Source organism: Fusarium subglutinans, assembly GCF_013396075.1.
Source record: "Fusarium subglutinans strain NRRL 66333 chromosome Unknown NRRL66333_c0000250, whole genome shotgun sequence".
NCBI lineage: Eukaryota > Fungi > Ascomycota > Sordariomycetes > Hypocreales > Nectriaceae > Fusarium > Fusarium subglutinans.
This window is the reverse complement of record NW_023502313.1, coordinates 13,247-27,986: the sequence shown is the minus strand read 5'-3', so window position 1 is coordinate 27,986 and position 14,740 is coordinate 13,247. Positions and strand designations below refer to the sequence as shown.

Genomic DNA, 14,740 nt, shown 5'->3' with positions numbered 1-14,740 from the left:
TACATACACATCCTAACGAAGCTGACATCAGGACAGCATATCGTGAATATGATCGCTGCTCGGGGCTTGGGCTGTTTCAGGTCATTAGTCTGTTCTACGGTCGAGATAATGCAAGCCAGATCCGCCAGTGCTCATACAGAGTTTTGTCTTCGAGGTAGCAGGGAAGAAGCCTAGTCAACCAAATTTAGTTCTCAGCTGAATAGAACATTCCGTTTGCGGCAGTGATATATCAACTGAAAGGCGGGTCGATTATACCGGTACAAACGAGTGTACAGAGTAGTTTATGAGAGTAATCTTGGTCATCCACAGGCCAATTTTTCAAAATGACACATTATAAGTCCCGTGGGTTTGTGTTAGCACTGAAGATTCATGATCAACACCATTCTGACCCTTCAGGCTTCGACCGAGAAACTTCACGTTAGCGCTGAGTTGACGAGGAGGTGACAATGATGACTGGAAGATAACCATCAGCTTAATCCTTGACATCCCGTGAGAGGAAAAAAAAAAACCCGCAAGAATTGGTCCACCGCCGGGAAACAGCCCGATCAGCGGCCATTCCCTGCCAGCAGGTTTGATGAACATGGTATTGATGCTATTTCTGGCTTGTAACAAAAACACTAGAGGCTGGAACGAAGATGAAGCATAAAGATGAAGCTGGGGCGGATACTTGATACAGCCAATGGGGCAGCCGAGACGCACCTCAAACTGGACCTTGCGGGACTTGACTAGAGAAATCTTGGGTGACGCCGACAGGGAATATTATTGAATTTATGATTGGTCACTTTCAGACGCTCAACTTAAACTTGGGCACACACCAGCTTTTGAAACACCAGCGTTAAAAGATGTGTGGCGGCCCGTTCGGCGAAGTCCTTGGCTATCAAGTGCCAAAGACTGAGCAGGTCAAACGGAATGAGGCCCAGTGAATGCAAGCCGCTGCGCTTTTGTCGTGGATTTGATGTAGGATTGGTAGGATAGACGCTTGATTGTTGGCTTGCGGTCAGGAAATGAGAGATTATTTTTAACCCCAAGTTGTGGTTGATGCATCTTTTGGTATGTGGACAGACAAGTCACTGGGCCACCAGGATTCCAGGAAGTGACTCGTGTTACTTGGAATAAAGTGACAAATTAGGCACAGTTTGCAGCAACAGATGAGGCCATGACATTCAAAGACTTGTAGTGGCCCGCGATAGCGCGAATCAGAGGTCACAGGCTCACACGAAGTCGCGCATCTGGTTGTAATTTTAAGATTACTCAGGGGTAATGTTGACCATGGCAGTCAATGCAACCACACTTTCCAGCCACTGGTATGTATGTACTCGATCGTGTTGGCTTATCGATGGTGATTCCGAGGATTTGATGAAGTGAAGGCTACTGACTGCAAGCCAGACATAAATGGTTCCCGTTTAGATATCTCATTATGACTTGTCAATGCTGAGTAGACCCCGGGTCCAGTAAAAACTCGAGATAATGAAAGAAAGTCTCACTTGTATCCAGACCGATCTTTTAGTTGCTTGGCTGCGAATATGAGAGATCATGATGGCACGCATATTGTACAGTATTCTAATTAACGACACGGAAAAGCCACGCAATACTACGCTCACTTGTATAGTGTCACTATGAAGCTGTGATGATCGGAGTTGGTAGTAGCTAATAATACTGATCCAAACATGAAGTTTTAGTAGCCAAACAACCCAATCAACAGGCTCCCTGCTACTTCACACTTTGAATAAGGTATCCAGTGTAGAGTTCTCAACCACTCAACCAAACTGTCAACCCACAGAAAATAGGAATGGGAATGAGCATTGGTTCCATAAAACAACACGCCCGTATCTAATCAAGGTAAAAATAATAATTCATAGGTCGAATGTATAAACGGGTAATAGGTGCAAAGTGTGAAGATGATTCGATCATGTTTGATAAAATCGTAAAACAGAGTAACCCAACGACCCAGCTAGCCCAGCTACCCTCTTGATCACAATCCAGGATACATTGAAGGGGTGTGATTGTTTCAGATGTCCTGCATCACTGGTGCACAAGCATCTAGGCGAGGTTGTGGTCTCTGATGCAGTCCAGTGGGTACGTTTCACCTCGATGAAGACGTTGTCTTAACACAGCCCTGGCAGGGATGTGTAGACAATTGATCCTGTAAGCCGAAAGGATATCCTTGTCTTCCATTAGGACTTACAACTGGCCAGCGGAACACATCGGCATTTCTGATCAAAAGCGGAGGATGGAATCAAAAGAAGATGGCGCAGACGTTGCTGAGTGGAATCCAGCTTAAGGATTCGTCAATAGCTGGGCATTGTTTATCGAACGCTCGTCCTGGGCCTTACCCTTGGGAGCATCTCCCCGCCATGATGTTTTCTCTACGAAGTGATAGTCTAAGTATAGCCTTACATTGCAGCTTGGGGGTTGATCTCTGTAATTAAGCTCTGCCAGTATCGATGTCCGCGATATAAAGTTCTTATCAATGATTGGTACATATTCATCATGTCCAGTTCTCGAACTACATTTGATGGTTTTGTGTGATGTAGTTATTGTGTACGGATATCCGTAATGGCTAAAGGTATGGAGTACCTACTAACTTATTAGGGAGGAAACACATGGCAAAGAATACTATGTACCTACCTACACATGGATTTGATGAACATTTTAAGACATTATTAATTAAGGTACGACCACTGCCTCTGCTCTGTAGTTAATACAGCACAGTTTCTCTACATAAATGAACAAATTTTTATTGTTCAACAAGCATAAATAATGAATCCTATGTCGTGCATATACCACGAGCGATCTATGTACTGTACGAACCTGAGAATATGTACCAGTTGGCAGTCCTTCGAAGGCTCGAAAGTGACATGATGAGCAATCTGCGACTGTGTTCGGTTGGGGTAGTCTCAAGGGAGAATGTGCCCATCTCGCTTCATTCTCCTTATAGATTACTCGTGTTGTGTGCTCGGTTGTAATCAAACATGTAGATAGCTTCCAACCTCGACATTATCAGCCCCTTTTCTTGACATCCAAGGGATGGCCTTAGGCCATCAACTATTGCTTCCATTATGATCGTAGCTTATAATTACCGGCCGGCCACCCACGTTGTAACCGGACTGTTCCTGCATATTAATAATGTGGTGCTAGGTAATGTCAGGAATTACTGTTTTGCGAGGAGTATCGGCCGAGGTATTGAACATGAATTGGCCCCATTTGTTTTAGCAGGAACACTATGACTATGCATGGTATGATGGTGATCTCCGAGATTGACTCTGGAAAATACGATGAGATTGCGGCACTCGCTTGGACAAAGCCACATTCTGTGGTTAGCATCCGTGGGAAACTTTGGCTTCAGAGCTGATGGTAAACGAAAACCAAGCATGGTTCGCCGACAGCGCTAAAGCATCCCATGGTTCAGGCGTTCTTACTAGGTAGGTACGTACCTAGGTAATAGTAAGAATACCTGGTGGTTAGGTAGTGGGTGCCTCAGTACCTTAGTTATGCCCCTCTGGAAAACCCACTCCCTATTCTTCCTGCAAATCGTCAAATACACTGAAGATTCAACACAAGAACTACTGTCCGACCACCGAAGGGAATCTGAAGTGGAAGCACACCTTGCCTACTCGTGAGAAGTTACTGATTGAATCCCACTAGCATCCATGACCGGGCGATGCGTGTGTCGCAATTTCGAGATTAGCTCACAAAGCTTCAAGCTAGACTTCAGGGAGGACTTTGAGATCCAATTATTAGGCTGAGACAAGCGGCACGATGCGGCCAGGCCATGAAGTTATGAACCGACAGTGTTTTACGTTTCAGCCTTTGGGCCCTTGGGGCTTTGTTGTGTACATGCCCCCAGTCATTGTCTCTGTGAATTATAATGGTTGCAAGACAGCAATCAAAGACAAGAATGATGGCCGTTACCCACGTTGCTTAGCTGAATACAACTCTGGATTTGTTTCCGCGACCCTTGTCGATCTTTTCGGCCTCAACCCTATTCCGTCAGTCTCGTCCGACGCGGAAGGGAGCGTGGGTTTGTTTTGAAGCAGGGGCGTGGAATCAACCTGACGATATTATGTATGTACACCTGGTAATCAAGGGAGCCAATAGTGAAAGAATTTGTTGGCGTTGTTGACGTCCCCGTCTTTTCTTTGCAAGCTGCCAGGGAATCTTCCTATTTTATTGTTTTTTCACCTACATTATACGTAGTATTATTGCCGTTTGTGCCTGTCGTAAGTTGGAGCCTTTCGAAAGACACTTGGAATCAGCTCCACGGCGCCTTCCAGCCAGCTCCATACCGGTAATATTAAAGAATGAGGGCGTGCACAAACTAGTACCAATGCTCCAAGCCTGACTCTGTTATGGGAACTGGAGTACTCCGTACTCTAAGTAGAGGCACCATGTTAAAGGTACCAGTATAAACATCATCGGGCTTCTGTTGTGATACTATCTGACATGAAACTGTACAGTACAATACATTACCGTATGGTTAGAATGGCTTATATTTCCCTGCGAATCTGTTAACCCGGGTTCCTAGCCGGACTGCCAGAATATCTAGAGTGGGTGATCCAGTTTTTGGTCTTCAGGGGTTTCTAATCTAGAATAAACTAAAGACAAAAAAGTGTTTGGGTGATTGCTAAGTGACAGGGAGGCGTATGTATAAGTGGAAGAAGGCAAGAAGCAGGAGAGAATTAATGACATGGAATAGAGAGCTATTGCAGGTTCCATCAAAGGTGACCTGAATCCATCCATTGCCCGTTATCGTTGCCATCTACTAATCTACCTACCTATAGGTACCTACCGTAGTTAGGGTTATTTGTTGCAGTGCATAGGTCCCTAGGAATGGAAGCAGAGAGGAAGCCACACTGTGCCAGCTCCAGTACAGCAGAGCGATGAGCCTCCACCTGTTTTCTCTGATTGGCACGCTGAATCATGCTCTGACATTGACTCCGCTGCTCCCGTTGCTGACGAGCAAGCCCTCCACCCTCCATCCCACCTGGCTCCTCCCCAAAAGCACCGTGCGTGGTATGTGGCTGCTCTCCCGCCCTCGCAACGCCGTCGTTCACTTTTTCAGGTTAGCGCGTGCTCTAGAAGTCCAATCCCAACCTAATTGGAACCCACCCCATCTGTCCGCGCGCACCTCACCTGCCATGCCAGGCCCAGGTACTTGCCCTTGGGTTACTCTGTCCTCCTTTCCATGGGTCTCCATCTCTTAACTCATTCACTTACTTGCCTTGTTCTTCCTTTGCCTTACTTGCTACCTAGACCCATCGGCGCGACATTCCCACACAACATCTCATTAAACCCCCGTATATCCTCGCTCGCCCGCTCAGATTCCCCTTCCGAAATCTTTTCCTCTTGTTGTTTTGTTTTCCCTTCATTTTGCACTCCTCCCTCCTCCCCTCTCCCCTCGCTCCACACTCCGCGGACCCATTCCGGAGTTGCCCTCAAACTCGTTTCTCTTTCCAACTCAATAGAAGCCGCCTTCTCCCCCGACGTCTCAAGTTCATCCTCAACGCGCTGCTACGCTTTCAGCTGTCCTTCGTTTTCCTTCACGAAGCCACTGCTCGCTCTTGATGAACATTGCTCTACGGCTCTGTTGATATCTTTTCGATTCTTGCTTCCCTGTTGTTGCTTGCTTATAGCTTTAATCTGGTTCGATTTCTTGTTTCGCGCGAAACTCCGACTTCGATCCCCCACCATCGCCTACGCCTTGACGGTTGCACTCCAGACGCCTCTCAGTCACATTCGCTTGACGCGGTAGCTGAGTATTGAATCGCATTGCGCAGCGATTCCATCATTCCGGGCTGGTCTCGAATTTTGGTCAACAAGCATCATTCCCATCATTATTTATACTCGGATCCAGGCTGCGCCTCGACCATTTCTTTCTTATTGAATCTGGCTAAACCTGTTGTTTGCACCTTCATCCTTTGCTTGCCACAAGTTTCGATTGCCATCTGCCAGACTTTTCGGTTCGCTTTGCAACGACTCCCGGCCGTTGAGCGCCATCGACTCGACTGACCTACCACGGTCACGTCACTATAGACAATACTCTCAGAACCCAGCAAGATGTATCCGCAACACTCCACAATGGCGCCTCAGAAGCCCGAAACTTTCATGCTAAGTACTGAGGCTCAGCAAGCTCTGCCTCATGATGCCCAAGTTGCCCTGCAGCAAGTTGACAACTGTAAGTTTGCCTGTGAGAAAATTGCCTCTTCTGACACTTTGTTAGTGAAGTACTTCCTCATCTCAGCCCCTGTCGACTGGCAGCCCGATCAGTACATTCGCCGATTCTTGTTGCCCACTGGCGAATACGTCTCTTGCATTCTCTGGTAAGATAGGACTGACTATGTTAATCACGAGTTTGGTCATTAACCTAACCACAGGAACAATCTTTTCCACATTTCTGGTACAGATATCGTGAGATGCCTGTCGTTCCGATTCCAGGCTTTTGGCCGCCCTGTCAAAAACTCCAAGAAGTTTGAGGAGGGTATCTTCTCCGACTTGCGAAACCTCAAGTCTGGAACCGACGCTTCTCTGGAGGAGCCAAAGAGCGCCTTCCTCGACTTTCTCTACAAGAACAACTGCATCCGAACACAAAAGAAGCAAAAGGTCTTTTACTGGTACAGTGTCCCACACGACCGTCTGTTTCTTGACGCGCTGGAACGCGATCTCAAGCGTGAGAAGATGGGTCAGGAAGCCACCACCGTTGCTGTCAGCGAACCGGCCCTGTCTTTTCAATACGACTCATCTCAGTCGCTCTATGAGCAACTGACTAAAGCGCAACAAGCCAACTCCTCCTCTTTCAGCGCCCAGCAGTCTGCTTTCTCTCAGAGCCAGTCCACCTCTCCAGTTATGCGTGCGATGGACTCGATGCCTCCCCCCCCAACAATGATGCCCCAGTCCATGCCCCCTTTGGCGGAGGGGATGGACGCAATGGTACCTTACGGCACGATGGCGGTGCCTCACCCAATGGCCCAAGCCGTCCCTGTTAAGAGGGAACCTGATTTCACCCGTGTTCAGTACAACCATAATGGTGTCCCAATCACTCAAGGGCACCAGCGCCATGCTTCCATGCCTGCTTATGGTCTCGAGTATTCGCCAGCCCCTTCATTCGTCTCCTCTCAGTACGAGGATTACAGCAACCGAGGAATATCTTTTGAACCCATCACTCCGCCTCAACAGGCATTGGGTATCTCGGCTGAGCCCGCGTATATCGCCAATGAGGAGACAGGCTTGTACTCGGCCATTCCTGACCATATGGCTAGCATGAACGGTCTTAACGGCATGGTTCAACTACCACCTTCCAACTTAGCGGGCCCTCAGTTCTCTCGTCCCTATGGTACAAACAACGTCTACTCTGTGATCGAAGGTTCACCGACATATAAGCAGAGAAGACGGCGTTCATCCATTCCTCCATCTATGTCGGCAATTTCGACCCCTGCTGCTACTGCCCAGACAGCCTCGCACACACACTCCCACCGGCCTTCTGAGCTTCGCCGATCAATTTCTGCCTCAGTTGGCCCCGTAGCTGAAGGCGATGAATCGGCAGACAACTCGCCCCCTGGTCTCTCCTACAGTACCTCCGCAGTTTCTGTTAACACCCAACACCACCAGAACATGTCAAGGCACGGAACCCCCCTGTCGAATGTGGAAGGAAGCCCTGCTGCCCATTCAATGGGTATGCACCAGCAAGAGTTTTCCCATCTCGCTGGCGATGAATTTTCTGGTGATGTCAATGATCAGCGGCGCTCTGTTGCTGCTCCCAACGGCGCTGTTAGACGTGCTCGCTCCGCGACCGTTATGGAAGTCGGTCCATATCCTCAGAAGTCACACTCTTGCCCCATCCCCACCTGTGGTCGCCTTTTCAAGCGTTTGGAACATCTTAAGCGGTAAGTTCTCTGTCTCATAGTAATGTGTAAAGACTGAACTGAAGGATTATAGACACGTGCGAACACATACACAAGAAAGACCTTACATCTGTCCCCACTGCAGTAAGGCATTCTCAAGATCTGATAACCTGGCCCAGTATGTTGCACACCTAACCATGTAACGGAGCTTTCACTAATACCCTATACTAGACACAAGCGTACTCATGGCCGTGAAGATGGTGGAGATGGTTCCTTGAACCTGTCAGGCGAGGAAGATGAGGATTTCTCTGGTGATGACCATCTTGGCTCACTCGAAGAAGCTTCCCCACACTCTGATAGCGCCTATGTGACCGGCTCCCTGAATGCTGCTGCGCATGGCTCGACCCCACCTTCAAGTATGGCGCCCACGCAGTCATATAATAGTCTCGAGACTCTCAGCATGCCCATGACAATGAGCCAACCGGCTGCTATTAACGCCAGCGGTATGATGTAACGGCAAACCTGCGTACGAATTTGTCATTTTAGTTGCGTCCAGATCATGACTTTAAGGGATTTATGGCTTCAAATTTGGTGGAAATTTGCAATGGTTATATGCGCGCGCTGTCCTTGACCTTTCCTTTGTTTATATTTTAAGTTCTCTTTTTACCTGGAAGCGCTTACATGTGCTTAAAATAAGGCCCCAATAGATTCATACTCTCACAGCTTCTGGGAAGATTCTCAAGCGGCCCAGAGCATTACGAACGTGTTCAGTTGAGATGGACTGAGGAAACATCTGTATATATATGGTTCCTATTCCTTGAATAAGACTGTATCCCGAGGCATTATGCCAGAGAGACTGTGCTGACTAGGAACGGTCACATGTGATAGATCAATAGAAGAAACTGTTTTCTTGATATATAAAAATGTCATACCAAAGGCTGTCGATTGAAGTGACGACGATGTCTTGCTGGGCGTACGAAAGTGGGTTCCAAATACCGTGCTAACGTCGGCTTCTTCTACCGAATGCATCTCTTCCACCCTCTATGCTCTTGATATCTTTGTCGCTCAAGCGCAGTTCTGCCCCCTTGAGTCTACCAACTCCCGGTCGGTCGACAGCAACATCCCTTCCCCTATCTCTACGCCCCTTCTTCTTACTAGTCTCTCGTTCGAGGATCACTCCGTTCTCCTTAGCTTCTCTCCGGCGCTTTGCTTCTCGCGCACCTGCCGCAGCAATAATACCCTTGCGCATGTTCATGGGCATCTTTTCTTGCTTGTGAATCGACACTTTGGATCCTAGAGCCTGGATGCGCAAGTCCGTAGCCTTTTGACGAGTGCGGCCTGTAGCAAAAGCCTTAGGTGTAATAGTGGTACCCGATGCTGAAATGGCCGGCGCGAGAAGATGTGATTCTGCAAGGAGTCGCCGGAGTTCAAGATCTTGGGCTAGGAGGGAGGGTGCGTCTTCGGGGAGAGTGTTTGAGGAGGATGAAGTTGCTGATAGAGACTGCTCGGTTTTGGGTGTTGTTTGCTCTGGAGGTCGTGATGACTGGGGAGTTTCCTATTAGTGCCATGTCCTACAGTGACCGATACGACGCAATCCATACCATGTAAGCTTTGAGCTCTCGTTTTGACATTGCCGCTGGTTTCGGCGGTTGCTTTCTCGAATGGTCAACGACCTGTATTGTTAGATTCTGTTCTTCCTCTGTAACAGAGCCTTCGTCGGAGAGACCACCCCATTCGCCGTCGTCCCCATCACTGTTGTCGTTATCCTCCTCTTCCTCGCTCTCGATGTCGTTGCTGCTTCCCTCATGTTTCGTCTTCTTGAATTTCGATTTAGCGGCTTCTGCCTCTGGCAGGGGTGCAAATTCCGCCTCGAAATGTCGTCTGAAAATGGCTGCAGCATCTTCTTGGGATATTAGAGGCTGAGGCTCAGCCTTGCGCTTGCCCAGGATAGCCATTGCGGGCAGATTTGTTTCAAGGTCAGCAATGGTAAGCACTGCGTTAGGATTATGATGTTGCAAGGAAATTTTGGCTGCTGTTGAGATACCAAATAATTTTCAGCCTCGCATCCCACTACAACAAGGCTGCCCCACTACCTACTAGGTAGGTACTTACCTAATGTGAGGAAGAATTTATGATCATCGTAAATATTACGAACAAAACAGACGCTTGGTATATAGTATTCAAGAACTCAAGAAAAACTAGTAATATTTGGGAGACCTTTTGATGTACCCAACATTGATTAACTTACACATGCCTAGTCCAATGGAATGGCAGGTCGATATACCTACTGACCTTGTGAACGCCCAAAATTTATTGAAAGTGATGCCCAGTCCCATGGTATCATGCCAAAACGCCAAAAAACAGCATAGGCGAATCAAGCTTTTCCAGCGAGCCTTGCCCTTCTCGAGTCCTCTTCTCTTAGGGCCTCGCTCTTTGCTAAGAAGTCTTCTCTGGCCATATATGAATCTTTGGACTTGCCAGCCAACTCAAGCTCATCCTTGATGCCTTCCTTGTCCACGTAACCAGCCCAGTCCATACGACTCTTCTCGACAACATTGAGTTTCTTGGCTTGTGCTTCTTTGCCAGCCTTGATCCGGGCGGCCATTCCAAGATTCAGATCTGCCCGATGGGGAAGAAGATCTACCTGAGGCTCGAAAGCTGATCGGAACGCCTTTCTCGTAACGTTCTTTTCAGTGCTATTCTTGGGTGCCTCTTGACCTTGTGAGGCAAGATAAAGCTTTGCTTCGGCTGAGTCACGCGGAACCATCTTTTCCTCTATGTGAATTCGACCAGCAAAGTTATACGTGCGTTTGATTCGAATCATTGTTGATGACTGGTCGGAAATTGTTGAATGCGATTTTTTCTCAGCTGAGTCGTTTGGCTCGCCAGTGAAGTAAGTACTTGTGTCTGCGCCGTTGGATCGCTCGTCCTTGGTTGCTGGAGTTGGTGGATTGGATATCATTTGTGCCCATAACGCATCAACATCGATACTGACCGGCTCGTTGTTTGTCGCATATTGACGCTCTTCTTTCCTGGTTGTCCTTGTCAGTAAAACGCACGGGGGATGCAAATATCAGAGGCATACTCAGCGGCACGCTGTCTACGAGTCTTGATCAGACCGCCCTCACCCTCGTCGTGGTCGCGTGCGTCTTTTGCTTGCGTTTTCTTACGACGCTTCTCACCCCTTTTTATGATCGCCTCATCACCCGAATTGTCATATCCTGCATCGGCTTCATCTTGTGGGCGACTTCTTTTGTTAGCTGTTTTGTCGCTGGAATATTCCAAGTTGGAGTGATCGGAAGTCTGGTCGGGCGAATCATCTAGAGCGAAGTCTGAGTCCTCTGAGGATACATATGATTCATCTTCGTCCAATAGAGAATCTGAAGGCATTCTGGTAAATGTGGTGTTGGAGCTTGGAGCCCTGTTATTGTCGCGTAAAGTTGAGATAACATAGTGAGGTGACGTGCAGGTCTACTCTGGGTCAAGAAGTGGGTCGTGGTAGGCAGCCAATCAATCGATCAATCAATATGTATTGCTTTCATCACTCGGTGATGGGAGACACGAAATATACTCCTTGTAGGATGTTTGTATTAATCAGTACCTATTCAGCGATTTCGTCTAAGGGCGATATCGTGAATTAACTGGCAAAACAAGAATACACCTGTACCATGTGGTTATCGAAACTCAAGGTCCTTTCATTAAGAATAGGCGATTAATTTCTTTCTTTCATAGGGATGTGCGTCGAGTACCTGGCAGTCCATCTATCGGTGATTTGAAGATACGGCATCAGACCATGCTTCACCATACCTTAGTGGCATACCGAATGTAGCACAAGGACTAATGACACTTCAGTAACCACTGGTAACTCGTCCTAAACAGAATGGGAACTATTAACGACCATAGAAATGTAAAAGGCTACGCAGACTGGCCAGTACCACCAACCTGCCAAAGCCCATCGGTGGCTTTCGTAACAGCAGTGGGTGAGATTCATTTGGTTGGCAAAGAGATAATGTATCGATTTATGTACCTACCTAAGGTACCTTAGGTAGGTACCTTAGATATTCTTCGTCCTGAATGGAACTAGGTAGGTCAATAAAAGGAAAAGAACCGGGGCGGTCGACAAACCCAACCAGCGCTGCCCAGGCAAAGTTCAACCAGACCAGACCGCCTGCCTACTGCCCCGACTACTTACTTCATTCGTAAATGACTCCCACGGAACCTTGTCTTTCTTTCTCTGCCTCCTGTTTGGCGATCGATACCCAACCACGCTGTTTGCCATGAGTTCCGACGATGATTTCGAGATTGAAGTTTCCGAACTGGCAGCAGACGATCCTATGAGATCTTTCTTGCCCACATCCTTTGGGAAGAAATCGAAAGAGGCCGATGTCGCAGCCCAAATCGAAAGAAGTCGCAGAAAAGTCGCAGAAGTCAGTGGTGGAAAGAAGAAGCAAGATTCTAGTGATGACTCCGACAGCGACAACAGCGACGATTCCGACCAAGATGAATTCCCTGTATCACACGAGCTTGTTCTTAAAACCCACGATCGCGCTGTCACCACAGTCTCGCTAGATCCAGCAGGAGGACGTTTAGCAACTGCTTCCACAGACTGTACTGTCAAGTTGCATGATTTTACTTCTATGACTCCCAGCACGCTGAGATCTTTCCGATCCGTCGACCCCTACGAAACGAAGGCATCCGACGTTAACTCGCAATCGCATCCTATCCACCGCATAGAATTCAACCCTCTAGCAGGAGGTGTCCTTCTTTGTGTGTCAGCGCATCCCCAAGCGAAGATACTATCCCGGGACGGCGATATTGTTACAGAATTCGTCAAGGGAGACATGTACCTTCGTGACATGCACAACACCAAGGGCCACATATCCGAAATCACGACTGGAACCTGGCACCCCACTGACAAGAACTTGTGCGTAACTGCGGGTACAGATAGCACACTGAGAATTTGGGATATCAACAATAAACGGACGCAGAGAGACGTCGTTGTGTTCAAGTCCAAAGCCGCTGGCTCTGCTGGTCGAACCAAGATGACCGCTGTTGCATGGGGATCGTCGCCCCAAGGAAGCAGCAACGTCCTTGTCGCAGCAGCCTTGGATGGCTCGCTGGTCATGTACAGTGGCAATAGTCCTTTCTCACGACCCGCAGGAGAAATTCGCGACGCACATAAACCGCAATCGTGGACCGGTGGCATTGATATATCGTCCGACGGTCGCATGGTAGTCACAAGAGGAGGCGACGATTTGATCAAACTTTGGGACACCCGCAAATTCACGAAGCCTCTCGTCACAGTCGCACATACCTCAACGTCAGACCATTTCCCAACGAGCAACATCAAATATGCGCCAAACTCGACAAGCATAATCACGGGCTCCGCGACCGGCCATCTCCATATTCTGAATCCTGGCAATCTGCGCCCAGAACTTGTCACTGAAATAACACCTGGGTCACCACTAATCGCAGTGGATTGGCATCCGAAGATTAATCAGATCGTTACAGGTTCAGCTAATGCCGAGACTCATGTCTTGTACAACCCGCAAATGTCGAGTAGAGGCGCTGTAGACGTCATGTCACGAGCACCGAAGAAGCGACATATCGACGACAATCCTGAATTAACAATGGACCAGTCTGTTGGCGTATCTGGTGATGCGATTGTAGTGCCAGGTGCGACAAGAAGCTCAAAGCCATCTGGAGTTACAGTATCAGGCCGGTCGAAAGATCCCCGACGTCCCCACATCCCCCAACAGACACCATTCCAGAAGAACCAGCCGGACGAGAAGCTCATTGCAGAGAATATTCCTCTTGCGCGCATGCTGCACGAAGATCCGCGAGAAGCTCTACTGAAATACGCAGACAAGGCCCAGAGTGACCCTATGTTTACCAAAGCCTGGAGTAAGACGCAGCCACAAACCCAATACGCGGAGCTGAGCGACGAGGAAGATGGTCACGACAAGAAAAGGCTCAAGAGGTGAGACCACTAACACACGCTGGAGGTTATAGGAGGCTTAAGATTGTGTCTGGAACATACGAGAGCCCAGTAAGAGCCTACGACGACCTCAGGCCTCTCCTAGCTCGTGTTATATGGTAATTGATTGATTTGAAGCCATCCACTTCTCGCCACTCGGTGAGATAGATTTAGGCACTCGGTAAAAATAACGCAGTAGTTTTTCCCCATCTTCCAGGCAGAATAGACTCTATCCTCTTCTATCCAATATCAACTGTCAATAAATAAGCCATTTGATATATACTTTTATCATGAGTCAACCATTCCTTATGATTGGTCCCGTAGGAGCCGAAAGAGCACCTTTTAGGTATTTATATGGGTCTGACACCAGTACCTATCGATTGATTGGCTGCTGATCTTTTTGCCATAAATACAAGCCATGAAGATGAAGGAGGCACAGCAGCATAAGTCAAAGTCACGACCTGCAAACTGCATTATCAAGGCTACTTTATTCTAAACAATAGATATAAGAGAAGAACGGTATCCCTGATGCTTGCAGTTTTATTGGATGGACCCTAAAAAGATACCTCAGAGGTGTTCCTAGGGATATAAAAAGACCACTGTTCTCTTCAGTGTGATTATACCAGAAGATTCAGGTCCAGCCAATGCAAAGAAGAATTTCAATTACCTAATACTCTTTCTTGGCTGCCTCAGGCGCATTTTGTTAACTCTCTACCTACTAAGGTAGTCGGGGCCACTTCTGACAGGGGGGGCCGTGCTGAAAAATACTCTAGCTGGCCGACTCAAGACCGCACCAACCATCACGCTGCATCTTGTTCAGTTGTGCCTTCACCACTCCCCATCATCAACCGGCGAGCGCGCGCATCCAAAAAAATCGCCAGGGCCCTTTTAAACCATCGGCTCTCATCGAGAGAAACCACCGAAT

The 14,740-nt window shown here is 48.0% G+C and overlaps 4 protein-coding genes across 4 annotated transcripts; 2 read left to right on the top strand and 2 right to left on the bottom strand.

Moving 5' to 3' along the window:
- Positions 1–6,078: 6,078 nt before the first annotated feature.
- Positions 6,079–8,352, top strand: FSUBG_12114 (transcription factor; the record flags this gene model as incomplete). Its single annotated transcript, XM_036676871.1, has 5 exons — positions 6,079–6,175; positions 6,221–6,320; positions 6,375–7,880; positions 7,933–8,016; positions 8,070–8,352. 5 exons carry the CDS (start codon positions 6,079–6,081, stop codon positions 8,350–8,352), a joined length of 2,070 nt encoding a protein of 689 aa, XP_036532406.1.
- A 486-nt stretch (positions 8,353–8,838) lies between these two features.
- FSUBG_12113 (swr1-complex 5) lies at positions 8,839–9,793 on the bottom strand (the record flags this gene model as incomplete). Its single annotated transcript, XM_036676870.1, has 2 exons — positions 8,839–9,393; positions 9,440–9,793. 2 exons carry the CDS (start codon positions 9,791–9,793, stop codon positions 8,839–8,841), a joined length of 909 nt encoding a protein of 302 aa, XP_036532405.1.
- Positions 9,794–10,212: 419 nt separating this feature from the next.
- Positions 10,213–11,228, bottom strand: FSUBG_12112 (swr1-complex 5; the record flags this gene model as incomplete). The annotated part of the gene is made up of 2 exons (XM_036676869.1): positions 10,213–10,870; positions 10,924–11,228. The coding sequence occupies 2 exons, from the start codon at positions 11,226–11,228 to the stop codon at positions 10,213–10,215; spliced, it is 963 nt and encodes a 320-aa protein (XP_036532404.1).
- Positions 11,229–12,115: 887 nt separating this feature from the next.
- On the top strand, positions 12,116–13,822 carry FSUBG_12111 (RRB1-like protein; the record flags this gene model as incomplete). The annotated part of the gene is made up of 1 exon (XM_036676868.1): positions 12,116–13,822. The coding sequence occupies one exon, from the start codon at positions 12,116–12,118 to the stop codon at positions 13,820–13,822; it is 1,707 nt and encodes a 568-aa protein (XP_036532403.1).
- Positions 13,823–14,740: the final 918 nt, after the last annotated feature.